This window comes from Eleutherodactylus coqui, chromosome 11 (assembly GCF_035609145.1).
Source record: "Eleutherodactylus coqui strain aEleCoq1 chromosome 11, aEleCoq1.hap1, whole genome shotgun sequence".
NCBI classification, from domain to species: Eukaryota; Metazoa; Chordata; class Amphibia; order Anura; family Eleutherodactylidae; genus Eleutherodactylus; species Eleutherodactylus coqui.
The window spans coordinates 87,214,928-87,231,801 of NC_089847.1; the positions used below are offsets into that span (position 1 = coordinate 87,214,928).

General features: G+C 43.6%; 1 protein-coding gene across 1 annotated transcript in view; it reads left to right on the forward strand.

Annotated features, from left to right (window-relative positions):
- Positions 1 to 16,874, forward strand: part of CDC42BPG (CDC42 binding protein kinase gamma) — a 139,611-nt gene that overhangs the window by 95,618 nt on the left and 27,119 nt on the right. The window contains exons 11-25 of the mRNA XM_066582954.1: positions 2,799 to 2,903; positions 3,938 to 4,035; positions 4,153 to 4,395; positions 4,582 to 4,692; positions 4,834 to 5,102; positions 5,281 to 5,386; positions 5,510 to 5,634; positions 6,393 to 6,507; positions 6,716 to 6,864; positions 7,120 to 7,208; positions 7,294 to 7,343; positions 7,495 to 7,572; positions 9,014 to 9,082; positions 9,582 to 9,687; positions 9,769 to 9,902. Of these exons, the coding sequence (XP_066439051.1) occupies positions 2,799 to 2,903; positions 3,938 to 4,035; positions 4,153 to 4,395; positions 4,582 to 4,692; positions 4,834 to 5,102; positions 5,281 to 5,386; positions 5,510 to 5,634; positions 6,393 to 6,507; positions 6,716 to 6,864; positions 7,120 to 7,208; positions 7,294 to 7,343; positions 7,495 to 7,572; positions 9,014 to 9,082; positions 9,582 to 9,687; positions 9,769 to 9,902 (1,847 nt within the window). The remainder of the gene's footprint in view (positions 1 to 2,798; positions 2,904 to 3,937; positions 4,036 to 4,152; positions 4,396 to 4,581; positions 4,693 to 4,833; positions 5,103 to 5,280; positions 5,387 to 5,509; positions 5,635 to 6,392; positions 6,508 to 6,715; positions 6,865 to 7,119; positions 7,209 to 7,293; positions 7,344 to 7,494; positions 7,573 to 9,013; positions 9,083 to 9,581; positions 9,688 to 9,768; positions 9,903 to 16,874) is intronic.

The following is a 16,874-nucleotide window of genomic DNA, read 5'->3' on the forward strand; positions in this document are numbered from 1 at the left end:
CTTCTAGAATATCCTCGCTTGAAGTTTTTGGTATAACTCAATTTAATGAGCTATACATGGAGTCTGCCACTGAAATAGTTGCAGTATTTGTCTGTATAGTATTGAAAGTGGCCTCCCAGTTTTTGTTTTTTTTCAGGAGTCCAAGCACCTTAAGATCCATTGGATTCCTGTGTTGAGAACAGTCCTCGAATTGAAGAGAGGTTTTCTTCACAACTTTTTCCATCTGCATATCACTTTGGGAATCTCTTCCCATAGCTTTATACTTTCTATTGCAAAAGGAGGCTTTTCTTTAAATTCTAGTAGCATAACTAGTTGGCTGAGTGTCTCAATGGCTAGAAACGTAATCTTTACAGCTGACTCTTAAACCCACAAACATCTCATCCTGTACTGACCTAGGTTGTTGGACTTCATCCACCTTCATAGTATCTTTTGCAGCAAAGTTCATCACTATGGTCGAGTAAAACAGTTTTTTAAAATTATTTTTTGTCTTCCCCAATTATAGTTGTAGCTTCCTGTTCCACAATCTCCCTACCTGATAGATCCACCTCAGAAAAGTCTGATTCTGAACTTGGGAAGACCTGCAACTGTGGCTTCTTAGCAGGTTTAAATGGACCTAGTTGTAACAGAGATGTCAGATTAGCAATTGAGGCCTGTACTACTTCTCTAACCATAACACAAATATTCACCAGAGCTAATTGTTTCTCCTTCACAACTTTAGATATACATTTATAACAAAAGTTGTTTTATGTAACCTTCATCAAATTTCTCTAAGCAAAATTTTTTGAAACTTTTTTTGGGTCCAGTTTGGGCTTCCGAACCTCTTATCAGCCTAGAAAGGACAAAAAGTTCACATAGTATACAGGATAAAGTAAAATTGTTTAATGTCACCCATTTGAAGTCCCTTACGGATTTCTGGGTGTTCACCCATCACTCAGGAGGAGAAGCAGTAGATTATTCAGCGCCGCCGCTAATTTTGAATTTTGGCACCACTGACACACTTCTTTCTGGTATAAAGTGTGGCTCTGGCAGTATTCACTATTATAAAGGCATGCCTCTTTTCTTCTGTGTGCTGTCTGTCATCAGTTAGTATGCGCATGCACCTTTCAATCATGTGCTTTGAATCCAGAAGGTAGAAGCATTCGGATTTCATGGGACAGGTTGAATGCCTATTCACCGAATGCAACGCATTCAGATTTCAAGGGAGAAATTATGTAAAGGCTAGGTACCTCCTGCTAGAGGTTTAGACCACGCAAGCCAGGGAGGAAGGAGAGCCCATAGACTACCGATCAAAGCCTCGTCTGCAGGTAGCCATAGAGGAGTCCTCTCAATCCCTTTTGTAGGGACAGAAAGAACACTGAGATGGGTAAGAGGGAGAGGCCCTTTAAAGTCTGTCTCCCTGTCCCTACAGAGGTCAAGGGGCATCTTCCAGTCCTACTGTCTTGACTGGACATTGTGGGGAAAAATACTTCCCGACCTTGAATCTGGCAGTCAAAATAACACTCTGGATTAACCCTTTCCAATCCAATTTGTATCCAGATTTTCCTAGGGGGCTTACTCTTTTTCTGCCGTTACACAGCGGCGCTATATGCTGGCTAAAGCCAGTACTGCATGAGGTGACACATTGGATAGGCTCCGACAGCAGAGAGGCTGGCACTATACAGTAAGAGAACTCCGACAGACGTCTTCCAACATTGCAGCTGTACAGCCTTAAACCATAATGTCTTTAGACGTCAGACAGTGGATTGGAAAGGGTTAAAAACCCACCATCAGACACAATAGAAACCGCACATGGTACTATTGTAGCATTAGTCCTGGAATATCTTGGGCTAGAAATATTTTTTTAATAAGTGTAAATACAAAGTGTTTGGAATTATGATCTGGATTTAACTATAAGCAGTATTTATTGTTGGACAACCCTTTTAGGAGTGTATTCATGCTTTCATCTTTTGCTGTTCAGTCTTGCCTTGGTGTATGATCTATAACATGAAATGGTCTTCTCAACCTCACCTTTGCAACAGTTTGGCTGTTCCTTCATACACCTGACCTAGAAGAATCGATGCTGCATTTAAGGCAAAGGGTGGTCACACTAAATATTGATTTTATTTAGATTTCTCTTTGGCTTATTCACTTTGCATTTTGTTTACAACAATAAACTATTAATTCTTCTATTTTTGAATATATGCTTACTTTTTAGCATTTTTCCATACCTGCCTACAACCTTTGCACTGTGCTGTAATTAGACCGCCTTCGCACGGGCGGGTCGGACCCCGCATGCGGGATCTCACAGCAGGATCTGACCTGGTGCCCGGCAGGCGACCCGCAGCGTACCTCTCCGGCGTCCTCTCTTCCCTGCTGCGGATATGCTGGCGCACATGCGCAGTAGAGATAACGCCACGCCGTCGCTATGCCGATGACGTGGCTTCCGCGACCCTTCTTCAATGATGATTGCAGAATCACTGTGGGAGAGACAGCTTCCATTGACTTCAATGGAAGCCATCCATGCGTAGCTTGCACAAAATCTCGGCATGCCGCGATTTCTTTTCCGAGCGCAGAACACCGCTATTTATCGTTTTTTTCGCACATGGGCAGTAAATCGCCTATTGTCATAGGACGCTATGGGTTGAATTTGCTGCAAAATCCGGAGGCGGATGCCCGCTCCGGATTTTGCAATGTGAATCTGCCCGTGTGCGGGAGGCCTTAATTGTTGTGTTAAATATTTTTGTTAATAAAGTTGGAGGTCTCTTAAGAAAACCTGGACATCTGTTATGTGTTGTAGAAATTCTTATTGTGTCTTGCAGCTGCTATACAGAACTCCCATGTTTCAAACGCTGAGTCTCCTGCTAAAGATCGTGAAATTCGGAGTTTAAAGACAGAAATGGAAATTCTTCAGAAGAAGTTAGCAGGTGTGTGCACTGAATGTTAATTATGCTGAACCTTCCATTATGTCTGTTCTATGTTTGATCCCTTCTCCCACAAAAAGAAAAAAATACACAAACTGAATATTCCTTAGTTGTCCTTGTGTAAAATCTCTTAGCTTTTTCATTTATCCCCTTAATGCTGATTTTTATGCAGTTTTTTTTTTTTTAGTACTACTAGAAAAATTTGCAAAATATTTCAAGACCTTCTCCAAAAATCACTGCGGGAGTTGCCTGTGTAACATTGCTTTCAATGGGGCCGACGGCAGCAGCGCTAGTCCCATTGAAAGCAGTAGGCACAGAGCTATGGTCACGGGTATTTTGATAATGCGTGGAGCACTTTTTTTCGCACAAAAAAGCCACTCATCTGACTGGGCCCTAAATGACAAAAGAAAGTAATATGATATGATATGGGTTTGCCTCTTCTGGAATGGTCATTTTGAGTTATTGCACAGACTTTTGGGTATATTTTTCACATTTAGTATTGACTACCATAATTGCAGACACGTGGACTAACCCGATGTTTAAAGACTTTGGACTCTCTAAATGTGGCTAATATTTTCTCTGATCCCTTGCATTATTTTTTTACATTTACACTATAACTGTACAGTCGGCCGTCATGCAGGTAATTTCTGGGTATCGGCAGTCCATCCAATACTGATGGCATTTTGTAATTCTGAATTATGTGCCGTAACAAACATTTTAACTCAAACTTCAGGAGACCTGTGGCGTATGAAGATGAGTAGCAGCTTAATAGTTAGAGCTGCCTAACTAGGCCATTTTCCTTCCTTGTGGGGACTGTGAACCTTTTCTAGGCTTCAGCTCCCCACATTCATTGCAATGGAGTAAGGAACCAGCTAATGTGAAAGGCTAGTGTAGTTCTCTTCATTAATAGATGGGAAGTGGAGAGAAGCATGAACAAACAAGAGCATGATGTCTAGCACTACAGTCTGGGGTTTGCAAGTAATTACCAATTACATGAAAAAGCATGGTAAAGGTAATTTGCTGTTTTTACTCCACAGAAAAATCCACAGAACAGGAGACCCTATCGAGAACACAAACTCAGTCCTTTGAGAAACAGATCAGGACACTTAAACAAGATAAAGATCGACATACTAAGGTAATTACTGGAAACTCAATTCATTTTTATGACATATTGTTGTATGGCTTTCCAAGCAATAACGTAAATATTACATGCATGGATTTGGTCATCCAGTGTTGTACTTTATAATTACAGGATCTTGCTGAATTGTTGGAACAACTAAAGTCTCAAGGAGAAGAACTGAGGTTGGCTTTTGAGAAGCAAAGGAAAACTCAGGATGAGCTGCGGTTAATGGAGGACAAGTGTGAAGGACTAAGTACTCAAAATAGTAGATTGGCTCGTAGACTGAAAGATAAAGAAGATGAGGCAGAAGCAGCAATAGACAAAGTGAGGACCCTGAGGAAAGATTTCCATAAAGCAGAGGCCAGTAGAAGGGAGGTAGGAACCTAAACTTTATTCATAAAGTTATCTATGCCCTACATATGCATCCTTCTAAGACAGCAGTTCATTTTGATCTGATGTGTTTTTTTTCCCAAGCATTAAATATTTTGTATTACATGCTTTTACAAATGTAGACAACATAATGTTTCATATTAAGTAATTGCTAGAAGTTTGTTTTTCTAGGCAGAATTACTAGTGGAGGGTTTGACCATAGAAGTAGAAAGACTGAAGAAATCGGTAGAGAGAAGTGAAGCACTAGCAGCCCAGGCTTTGGAAGACCTGGAAAGAGTGAAGGTAATAATTATGACCCAAGTATATGAAGAGTCTACATTCATAGTTTGACCAAATTATTTGGACTTTGAGTCAACATTGTATGAAAAGTCGAATGTGCAGAGAAGTATATAACCATAGCTGTGAAATTCTGTCAATCTACAGATAAAGCAGGCTGTTGCTTCACCTGTCATCAGCAGCTCACTTCATAGCTATGAGATGAGCCAGCAGAGAATAGAACTTGAAAGACGGATCCAACAGCTAGAGACAGAACTTTCTCAACTCGGAGGAGAATTTACACGTCGAGAGTCAGAACATGCCAATGAGGCCAGATTACTCCGTAGAGAAGTTGGAGAGAAGGAGGAAGAACTGATGTCATTAAAACACGAATTAGAAGGAATACAGGAGACCATTGGCAAAACAAGAAATGATAGGTTAATAGATTACCTTCTTGCTTTGGTGGTTCAAAAAAGCTTTTATATCTTCAACATCCTACGAATAACTTCTGATATTCATCTCTATTCTTAATCCTAACTTTTTAGTGCTCTTTGCCAGTTTGTCAATTTACAGATATTTGTACATAGCATTCCTTTCATTTGTATTCCCCATCAGTGCTCGTACACAAGAGGAGGAACTTCAAAAGATGCAAAACGCAAATGAACGGGAGAAAAATCAACTTAAGGAAGAGAACCGAAAACTTCAGGAAGACCTGGCTAAAGTGAGAGACTCTTGATGGAACCTCTGTTATGTTTCATCACAATCTTCAAATGCATCTTCAGTGACCGGATGAGACTTGATTATTGCTGCCATTTTCTAATTGTAAGGTATTCTTTGTTTTTAGCTAAAGACAATATCAGAAAAGATGTCTGCTTCCCAGAAGCAATTGGAAGAAGAGGTCAGATTGTTGGAAGATAAGAAAGAAACTTTAGCCAACTGGGAAGCTCAGATCACAGACATTCTTCAATGGTGACCTGCCATCTTTTTTTATTCACAGTATAGTCATATTAAATTGTTAACCACAGCATTGTTTGTTCAGATGTTTCCTAAAAGCAGATTTTATTAGCTAGTTTAAATTATGTAAAGTAGTTAAAAGTAAATTCTATGGTATGGTTTTCAAATCGTAAAGGAAACTGTAGTCTGCTAAGTAGTGATGAGCGAGCATTGCCATTAGCAAGTATCTCCCCGCTCGAGAGAAAAGGTTTGGCTGCCGGCGCGGGTGACAGGTGAGTTGCGGCAGTAAGCAGGGGGAGCGGGGGGGAGGGGGGGGTTTGGGGAGGGAGAGAGATCTCCCCTCAGTTCCTCCCCACTCTCCCCCGCTGCTCCCTGCCCGCCGCCGGCAGCCTAACCTTTTCTCTCGAGCGGGCAGGTACTCTCTAAGGGCAATGCTCGCTCGAGCAATTGCCCTTAGCGAGTATGCTTGCTCATCACTACTGCTAAGCTTTCATATACAGAGGGAGAAAACAAAGCGTATACCAGCCAGTATACTACTTTTCTTCAGTGGGAGTCAATGACTGACATTATGCCTCTGTATGCCTGTACAGTGGCATATGTTGGAGGTTTCTGTTGAGGAATACTCCTGGTGTATACTTCCAATGTAAATAAAATGCAACGTATGTGTAGAACCTTATCAGTTTGTTCTTACCCAGGATGCATTTAATGTCCAGTACAACAAAGACTGTGCAACATGTTATACATATATTTATTATTTTGTTTTTTTTCTGTAGGGTGAATGATGAGAAACAGTCCCGTATGTATCTACAAGCTTTATCAGTCAAAATGACAGAGGAGTTAGAGATATTGAAAAATTCTGGAAATCAGACCCCATCCAGTAAGACCGGGGTAAGGAAAGCTGGTTTTTCAGTTGGTGAAAACCCCACTGAAAGACTCTTATACTATACATGGATTTTTCCATTCTCTTTACATGACTTGACCTTCAACAGTTCCTTAAGAATTATTTTTATGTGATAATTTAAAGTTGCTAAAATAGTTAAAGCTGCTATTTGAGTTATCTGAGTGTATACAACATATACTGATTCTCACTTTCTAGGAGAGCCAATGGAAAGCACGTAGGCTGCAGAAACTAGAAGCTTCAGCACGGCTTGAGCTTCAGTCTGCTCTTGATGCAGAGATCAGAGCGAAGCAGAGTATCCAGGAAGAACTGAATAAACTCAAGTCTGAGAGCCTTGAAACTGACAGGTCTGGACGGCCATTGCATATAACTAGTACTAACCGATGCTGATGACTTTGTTAAAAAAAAAAAAAAAAAAGTCAAAAAGTAAAATTTTTGCAAAAAGCTTGATGTAATTTTCCTTTTTGGATGATTGCTTAACAGGACTTTCAGTGCAGTCTTACTACGCCATTTACATAACATTGGCAAATAACTTGTGACCAAGAAATTACTTGGTGGTGGAACTGATTTAAGGTGTGTTGTATATTTTATGGTTTATCTAGAAAGCTACAGGAGGCAGACGAAGAAAACAAGAAGCTAAGAGCAGAAATGGAGAAGTTGCACGAGGAAGCAAAGACAAGGGGGATAGCAGGTGACCGCAAATTATTCATGGTGGTTGAAATTATGATGATGATTTACCTGTGAATTTGGTGTGAATTTTCTATTTTGTTTTCCAGAAAATAAGCCGCAGCGTTCTCTCATTCCATTTTTAACATTCCGTTCTGAGGTATGCATAACTTTTTCAGTATTTAATGTCCATCATCAGTGAAAGTGTTTTTGGCAATGAAATGTCATGACTAGAAACTTATAGGGAGACTCCTCTGTCATAATCTTCTACTGTACTTTTTTATCAGTGATATCTTTGATTTTTCCATTAGAAGGATGTGGTCACTACAGAAAACTCAGAACAACAAATTTTGAGTAATGTCATCTTGAGACGAGGAGACAAAACAGATGTGAGTAGGAGTCCATTGATACTGATCTTGTACTTGTCATTGAACGTTGGAGGGACTTTTCTTATCCAGCATCAGCATTTTCAACCTCTTTATGTAATAGTAAAGTAGCATAGCATTAGTAAATGTGCTTACACTTTCATTCCCCAGCCATGAAGTATCTTCCCATTTATATTAGTACCTACATTGTTTACTCACAGGGCACAGGAATTAGGTGCTGATAGAAAAATATTGGAAATGAGTAAACTTTACTCTTGCAATATATTGTTGCTGTAACTGGGCCTAAACCTCCTAGGCATGCTGGTTTGTTACCACATTAGTGACCTCTACCATGTAGAGTCCAGAAACACACAAAAAGAAGCTCAACTGTTGAATAAGAGCATATGATTAATAATAAAAATAATTTAGGTGATACTCATCATATCGTAGCCTTAGAACAATTAGAAACACTAAAGTGATGGTTCCAAGCTCTTCTGTTTTATTGTTGCAATGCAACACACAAACACCCACACCTCTCGCTGATTGTTTACATTGCAAAAGGGCAGACTAAAAAGATTTTAACAGACTAGAATTCCTCAATTTTTAAAAGGTTTTGCCAAGAAAATTAAAACCATTTTGAAAATAAAAATGATGAACATGAACAGTAATCAGAAATAACACACAAGTAATCGATGTGACCAAGTGTTATCAGTTCATAGTATGTGACTGTGTCGCTTTTATGGATTTGAGTATTTCAGGTCAGACTTTTTTTTTTTTAATCAAGAAAGGGGTTTTCCGCTTTTATATATAAATCGGTCACGGTCAGTCATCACAGATCTTAAAAGTGAGAAATTGAAATATGACTTTTATTTAAAAAGTTGCATCACTATGTTAGAGGGAATCTGGTGCTAGATTCATGCTGCCCGAAACACGAGTAACATGAAATGTGGTCAGGTGTGCACATTACTGACGTGTGTTACTTGGAAACCTAAAAATGTCATACTTTAGATCTCACCGGAATGGGGATAGGAGTCATGGGATGGGGAACTGCTGGTTGCTCTTCACCCAAATAGGCTAGATTGACAGGTCTCTCTCAATATAGCCCATTCTGGAGTAGAGAAATGAGTGAGGCCTCACCCCAGTGATTACTATCCCAGTTAGTGACTTTTTAAAGGTTTTTTTCCCCCTAAAACACTTCAGCATTTCAGAACAAAACAACCATGTCAGGATTTCATACTGCCCATGGTTCAGCGGTATGAATCTAGTAATTTTTTTTTTTTTTTAAAACCCTTTTTAACCTTCTAAAACTTGATCCCCTAGCATTGTAGTTTTGCATACCTCCATTGTGTGATGCTTATTTTTTATTTTTTTTTGCTAAGGCTTGAAAGTAGTAGTTATATAATGAGTTCTAAAATAGTTCACAATAAACATGAATAATAATAAAATACATTTGTCTTCTCTATAGTCTGTCAAAAATAAAGCCAATAGGAGATCTGCTGGGATCATAGAGTATATAGAAGAGACCTCAGACAAGGTATCTATGTAGTCAAATTTTGAGCTACATTTGTGGACAGATAATGCGGTATTAGATGTGTGTACATATTCCTTGTTGACCAGAGTGGATGATGACATTTTAGCAGATGTTGGATTTTGAAGTTGGTGTATATATTGTTCTGTAAGGGTGGTTTCACATCTGCACTTAAAGTGTTCCAGTTTCCTGCTCTGTTCGAGGAGAAGGAAAGCTGAATTCCCTGGCTGAACGGCTTTGTCTCATGACTGAACATCGTCCAACTAACCCCATTGACTATAATGGGGTCCGTTCGCTTTCCGCTCAGCTGCCCAGCATGCAGCGCTTTTTCTTCTGGTATTTTGTGCTGGATCTGTGACAGACCCTCCGGCCAGAGGTTCCAACACAGATGTGAAACCACCCTTATTTTCTTTGAGAAACCATGAAACTGACTTCTTTTAAAGCATAATTTATTATTACATCTAGTATTTTTGGTTCAGTTCTCTGTCTTTTAACTTGCTTGCAGCCTAAGACGCACACCTTCAAAGTGAAAAGTTTTACATCACCAACAAAATGTCTCCGCTGTACATCTGTCATGATTGGACTGGCACGGCAAGGAATGTGCTGTGAAGGTGCGAGCTGCTTCTTTCGGATCTATTCATGTTTTAGAATGAAATGGTTCAGAACTAACATTTATTTTCTTGTTTCTACAGTGTGTGGCTATATGTGCCATTTATCCTGCTCTGAGGGTGCCACAATTTGCCCATCCCCTCCTAGTCAAAATAAGAGAATTCTTGGAGTAGATCCAAACACTGGCAGTGGCACTGCTCTGGAAGGAAACTTATCGGTTGGTTCAATATCTCTTATAATGAAGATATTAGTATTACTTGTATTCAGCAATAAGAAATGATGGTGATCTCCACTTGATATTCCATACTATTGGTGATAGAGATTATGGCCTTTGTCTTTCTGCTTTTGGGTCAAACAAGGCACTTATCTGTTTTGTTGAAGTCCATTCTCCAGTTTCTTGTTTTTATTGGAAGCCCGTTTTCTATTGAAATTGAAATCAGAGGGAGATTCAGGCAGCTCTCCTCCCTCTGAGCGACTACTGTGTCTAGGACAGAATTCTGCATGCTGTCCGGGAAATGCCTAATAGGAGGATGATGCGAGAGACCCAGATGACAGCCTAGACTGGGAAGGCCTAATACTCTTGTCTACCATGGGAGGGGTTCTACAAAATGGAGTCAACATAGTCAGATGCATTCTAAATGGGTTGGGCTGGACATACGCTCCAACTGGTCTAAAATCGCTGTGGATGCCCTAGTAAGGTGCAAGACCACCAGTAATGGGGAGTGTGTTCTATCTGGCTCGGCGATCTGAGAGGCCTAAATGGAGGAAGAGCGTAGTAGGATCTACAGGGACCTGTCACGAGGGGATACAGTTAGGACAATACAGCTCCAACTGTCCGCAAGAAAATGTTGTTTTCCCCCAGTCGTCTCCACTACAGCACCAATTGAGATTGCCTCCTCCTGATAGGACAGGAACACACTGAGAGGTTAAAAGCTCCCCCCCCTTCCCCACTTTCCTCAGTGTCTTCCTGTCCTGCCAGGAGGCAGGATCTCTGAGAGGGGCTGGTGGAGAAGCCAGCCAAAGCATACTCACGGGCGGATCGGAGGGCAGTGGGTCAGCCTGTCCTCCCTTCCCAGCCAGACGACTCCCGGGACGCCACATGGGGTGGTAGCCCCCGGGCCAGGTTCCTCCCGCGGCGGCCCATGGGGGGTACAAAGCGGGAGCCTCAGTCCCCCTCCTCCTCCTCGTATAGTCACAGCGCAGCGCTCCAGGAAGCCCTTTGACGGCGGGGGGCGGGGCGTCACGTGTCCAGCGTGGTGACGTCATCACGCTCGCATCAGGAGCCACACGGAGGGGGCGGGGCTTAGCGCAGGAGCGCGAAAATTCAAAATAAGGAACCTGAGAGAAGCCAGAAGGTGGACCAGCACTACAGGTTGCAGGGTGTCTGCAGCACCGGTACAGTAATGAGTGCTCCAGCCCCAGAGATAGCTGAAACCTCAGCCGCAGCGGCCGTAACTAGCCAGTGAGGCAAAAATACAAAATGCAAAATCCAATGTATTGTATATGGAAAAATTGCATATTTACCCGCAAAAAATACTTTCCCTTTTTTGTCAGGCGGATAAAAAAGACAACCCCCCCAGAACAAAACCCAAAAAATGCGTGGAGTGCGGGACGAGACTGCCAGCTACGTACCAGAGGCCTCTATGCAAGGCATGTGTAGCTAGGCTAGTCAAAGAGGAATCGGGGGGATTCATGGATGACGTTAAGAAGCTGGTGGAGGAGGTTCGATCAGCCCTAACGTCACAGCTGGTGCCGCCAGACAAACGCCAGAAAAAGGTGTATGTTCCCGACGAGCCTTCCGACTCCGAGAGTTCTATCGGGTCGGAGCAAGAATAACAGGCGGCCGAGGAGTCCTCAGATGATGAGGGCCACAAAAGATACTTATTCCATCAAGACGACTTAACGGAATTGATTAAGTCAGTCAGGGCTACATTAAAAATGGAAGAGCCCAGAGAACCACGCACCCTGCAAGATGAGATATTCGGGGGACTAGGGGAGAGGCGTAAACATACCTTCCCTGTCCACAAAAACATCATTAAAATTATCCAAAAGGAGTGGAAGAAACCAGACGCAGGTTCCTTCTCCGCTAGAGGGGTAAAAAGAAGGTACCCATTCGAGGAGGAAGTTTGCGCAAGCTGGGAAGAGATACCCAAGGTAGACGTCCCAGTGGCCAAAGTAGCCAGGAGGACGACCCTGCCCTTTTGAGGACGCCGCACAGTTAAAAGATCCCATGGATCGCAAAGCCGAAGGCCTTCTAAAAAAATCATGGGAGGCAGTTGCAAACATACTTAGGCCAGGGATCGCAGCCACTTGCGTGGCGCACACTCTGGGGGTATGGCTCGAACAGCTGGAGCTACACTTAACCAATAAAACGCCAAGGGAACAGATCCTAAATTCCCTACCTATCCTGCGTATGGTAACAAATTTCCTAGCGGATGCCGCGGCCGAAACGGTTAAACTCTCAGCAAAAGCTACAGCCCGATCTAACTCAGCCAGAAGAGTACTATGGCTGAAATCAAGGTCAGGCGACTTGGCCTCAAATAAACTATGCGCCCTCCCGTTCTACGGTCAGTTTTTGTTCGGACCAGACCTAGACAAAATCCTGGAGAAGGCGGCCGACAAAAAGAAGGGATTCCCGGAAGAAAAGCCGCAGAGAGGGAAGACCTTCTTCCGAACCCCAGGGCAACAGCCCGAGGCCTACCGAGGCAAGGGCAAGACAGGCCGCTGGAGTTACCCCAAGGGGGGCAGAGGGAGAAATATCCTCTTTAATCCCCACCAGGGGGAGCCCAAGCAGAGACCCTGACGCCAGCTCCGTAGGGGCAAGGCTGGGGAACTTTGTGGACCAATGGGCCGCAATTTGCGAAGGCCCATGGATCCCAAAGATCTTACAGCAGGGATACCAGATAGAACTGGTGTCCCTCCCCAGAAGGAAATTCATTATCACAGGAGGCTCAGGGCAACAGTTACACTTACTAAGGCAGAGCGTTCGGGACCTGAAACATCTAAACGCAATATCCCCCGTACCGCAAAATGAGGAAACTCAGGGCCATTATTCCAGGCTCTTCCTAGTAAGAAAACCCTGCGGGAAACAGCGGATGATAGTGAATCTGAAGCCCTTGAACACCTGTGTCAAGTACAGAAAATTCAAAATGGAGTCCATCTCTTCAACGATAAAGTTGATTCCCAAAGGGGCCTACATGGCATCCATCGATCTGAAGGACGCTTATTTCCACGTACCGATCCACGAGGGGTCCCAAAGGTACCTAAGGTTCGCAGTGGATATGGGCAAAGGAATAGAGCACCACCAATTCAGATGCCTGCCTTTCGGGATCTCCTCAGCACCCAGAATTTTTACCAAAATTATGGCAGAGGTAGCTGCCTACCTGAGGAAAAAGTCGATCCTAATAATACCCTACCTGGACGATATTTTAATAATAGCAGAGTCCAGGGAACTACTAACGAAGCACCTAGAGATAGTGCTAGAACTCCTCCAGTCTCTAGGATGGATCATAAACTGGGAAAAATCCAGTTTAGACCCCGACAGGAAGAAGACGTTTTTGGGCATAACGCTCAACTCAGAATTACAATGCTCCTGCCTGCCCGAGGAAAAAATCCCAAAAATCCAAAGGCTGGTCAGATCCTTCCTACAGAAACGATCATGCACAATTCGGGAAGCCATGTCTCTCCTGGGAAGCCTAACGTCATGCATTCCCGGAGTAGCATGGGCCCAGGCTCACACCAGAGCTCTACAGGCCTCCGTCCTATCCACATGGGACAAAAAGCAGTCCTCGCTAGGGACAAAAAGCAGTCCTCGCTAGGGACAAAAAGCAGTCCTCGCTAGGGACAAAAAGCAGGCCTCGCTAGGGACAAAAAGCAGGCCTCGCTAGGGACAAAAAGCAGGCCTCGCTAGGGACAAAAAGCAGGCCTCGCTAGGGACAAAAAGCAGGCCTCGCTAGGGACAAAAATGTATATCCCAAACACAGTGAAAACATCCCTGCGTTGGTGGACATCCCCAGCGAACCTGCAGGAAGGGGTTCATTGGCTACAAAACCCAGCCACGCACATCACAACGGACGCAAGCGCCTGGGGATGGGGAGCGCATGTGGGGAACCAGTTCTTTCAGGGCCCGTGGTCCCAAAGGATAAAAGAACAATCCTCCAATTACAGAGAGCTACAGGCCGTATGGCGGGTCCTACAGCAGTTAGGAAACTTGCTACGGAACCAGCATATAAAGATACTGTCGGACAATACCACCACGGTCGCCCATATTTGGCACCAGGGGGGCACAAGGTCTCCTGCCCTGCAAAACATTTCGCAGAAAATCTTCCACTGGGCAGAGGGCCGGATCCTTTCGATCACAGCAACACACTTAAAAGGGACGCTAAACCAAAAAGCGGACTTCCTCAGCAGGAGGCAGATAGACCCAGGAGAATGGTCTCTCTCCCTGGAGGCATTCAGAATCCTGACCAACCGGTGGGGGTCCCCACAATTGGACCTATTTGCAACCAGGGAGAACGCCAAAGTAGGCAATTTCTTCTCCCTCCAGCCAGGAGATCGTCCTACAGCAATAGACGCCCTAGGCCAGGACTGGGGAAAGGGGCTAGCGTACGCGTTTCCTCCGATACCCCTGATCCCCAGGGTCTTACAACATTTCAGAACCCAGGTATGCACGCTAATCCTGGTGACCCCTTTCTGGCCCAAGAGAAGTTGGTTCGGTCTTCTGACAACATTGAGTGTCCAGGACCCAGTCACCTTTCCGACCTGGACAGATCTGCTATCACAGGGGCCACTGAACCACCCGGGCTTAGACAGACTCCACTTAACAGCATGGCTCTTGAGGAATCTTCACTAAGGGGGAAGGGATTCTCACAAAGAGTGGTAGAAACGTTAATGTCCAGCAGAAAAAAGACGACCCACCTTATCTACCAGAAGGTTTGGAGAAGGTTCTCCTCATGGAGACAGGGAAGGGATTCCGGGGATTCTATCCCGAGCATCCCTTTGATCTTAGAATTCTTGGAGGAGGGCCTACAGATGGGTCGAAGGTCCAGGTCGCAGGCCTTAGCGCCTACATGCCAAAGGTGGTATCACATTTTCATAGGTCCCAGGACGTAATAATTCCCTCATTTTTAGCAAACCTAAAAACGAGGAAGAAAAAATCCTAAGCTGCCTGGATGTCAGAAGAGCAGTCCTAGGCTACATAGATGCGACAAGCCACTGGAGGCGGGACGACTACCTGTTCATCCAGTTCAGTGGACCAAATAAAGGGAACAAAGCGGCAAAAAACTCCATAGCCAGGTGGATCCGCCTGGCCATCATAGAGTCCTATAAGGCCCTCGGGAAGGAAATCCCCTTAGCTCTTTAAGCCCATTCTACAAGGGCAGTAGCATCCTCATGGGCCGAACATAGCTCAGGTCAGCCCCATTCCCTTTTTTTTTTTAATTAAAGTATTTTTTATTAAACTTTTTCACCTTTTGCATATTTTAAAACATTTTTTTTAACAAATCTTTGGTTTCCCCTCCCTCCCTCCCCCTCCCCCTCTCACCCACCCCCTTCCCTTCACCCCCCTCCCTCCCCCATCCCCCCTAAGATCTCTCTCTCAACGTTCTGTTCTTTGGGTAAACTGTCTCTGAATGAACACAGTGTTGTGTCGTAAACAATAATAACAGTTCATGTAACGTATATTTGTTTTCTTCTTTGGTCTTCGTGTTGCTTATCTTCTTGCTGTTTTCTTTTATTGATTCAGGGTTAGATTTTTTGTTGCATTCGAGGGGGGGTCATATTTCTTTTGCCCGTTGCCCGGTCTCTCTCTCTCTCCAATCCCTCCTTTCTTAACTTTTCCCTATTACTCCTTACCACTTTATTTTATTGTATATCAAGTCTGTAATTTGTTCTACATTTCCCAATAAACTTTATATATATCCATTACATACGTTGTTATGTCTTAGTAAATCCCCGGTTTACTGGTGCCTCCCCACACGGCTCACCACTCCCTATGTATTTGATCCAATATTACTGCTCTGGGCGTGTATCCATCTCAGCCATATGTCCTGATATTTTTGACTGGTCTTACGCTTAGTGTAAATACTCCTTTCCCACGGTAAAATTTGGTTGACCTTATTTTTGAATTCTCCCAGCGTGGGTGGTTCTTCGTCCAACCAGCGCTGGGCTATTGTTTTTCTGGCCATATACAATAGTCTGGCTACCGCTAGTTTTTCATGATCATCTAATGTTAGATCCTGTATGTATCCCAGAATGCACACGTATGGTGTAAAGTCCATACGTATGCCAAATGCCGCGTTAATTGCATTTCTTATTCCCATCCAATATCTGTGCAATTTCGGACAACGCCATAGCATGTGGATTAGGTCCGCCGTGTGGGTTTTGCACCTTACACATATCGGGGAGGTTCTCATTCCTATATTGTGTAAGAAGGCCGGGGTGCGGTACACTCTGTGTATTAGAAATATTTGTGAGACTCTGTGTGATTCGCTCAGAGATAGCTTGGGTGTCATTTGTAGGATTTCCTCCCAGTGCGACTCCTCAATGGGCCCTATGTCTGCTTCCCATTTTGCTTTTGTTGATAACGGGTTGTGTGCATTGACCGTGTCCTGTATATGGGAATATAGTACAGATATTTTCCCCGCTGTGGTGGTGGCTTTTCCTATTATGTCCGCTACTATATTTATTACCATTGTTATTTCCGCCGTGTTTTTTTCCGCTTGTATAGCGTGTCTAAGTTGCAGATATTTGTAAAAGTCACTATTGGGGATGTCGTGGTTTTGCCTTAACTGCTCGAAGGTTTTTAGTTCCCCCCCCTCCAGTATCTGGTCCATTCTCCTAACTCCCCTGTCTTTCCACCCTTGGAATCCTTTTAGCTTGTTGATTTCTGGCAGGTGCGGGTTATTCCATATGGGGGTATGTTGTGTGCAGTTTTTTATATCAAGCATGTTTCTGGTCTTCCACCATATTTTATGTATCAATAATAGCGTGGGGGCACTTTGACCGTTTTTTTTAAACGCTCCACGTTCCAGGGTTTCAAACAAATGTGATCCGTTAAAGAGATTTTTAAGGATTCTGAAACTAGCGTCGTGTGTTTCTTCTGTCTCCCACCCCCTGAGATGTTGCAGCTGGGAGGCCATGAAGTACGAGAACGGATTGGGCAAGGCTAATCCTCCCTTTTCTTTTGAAT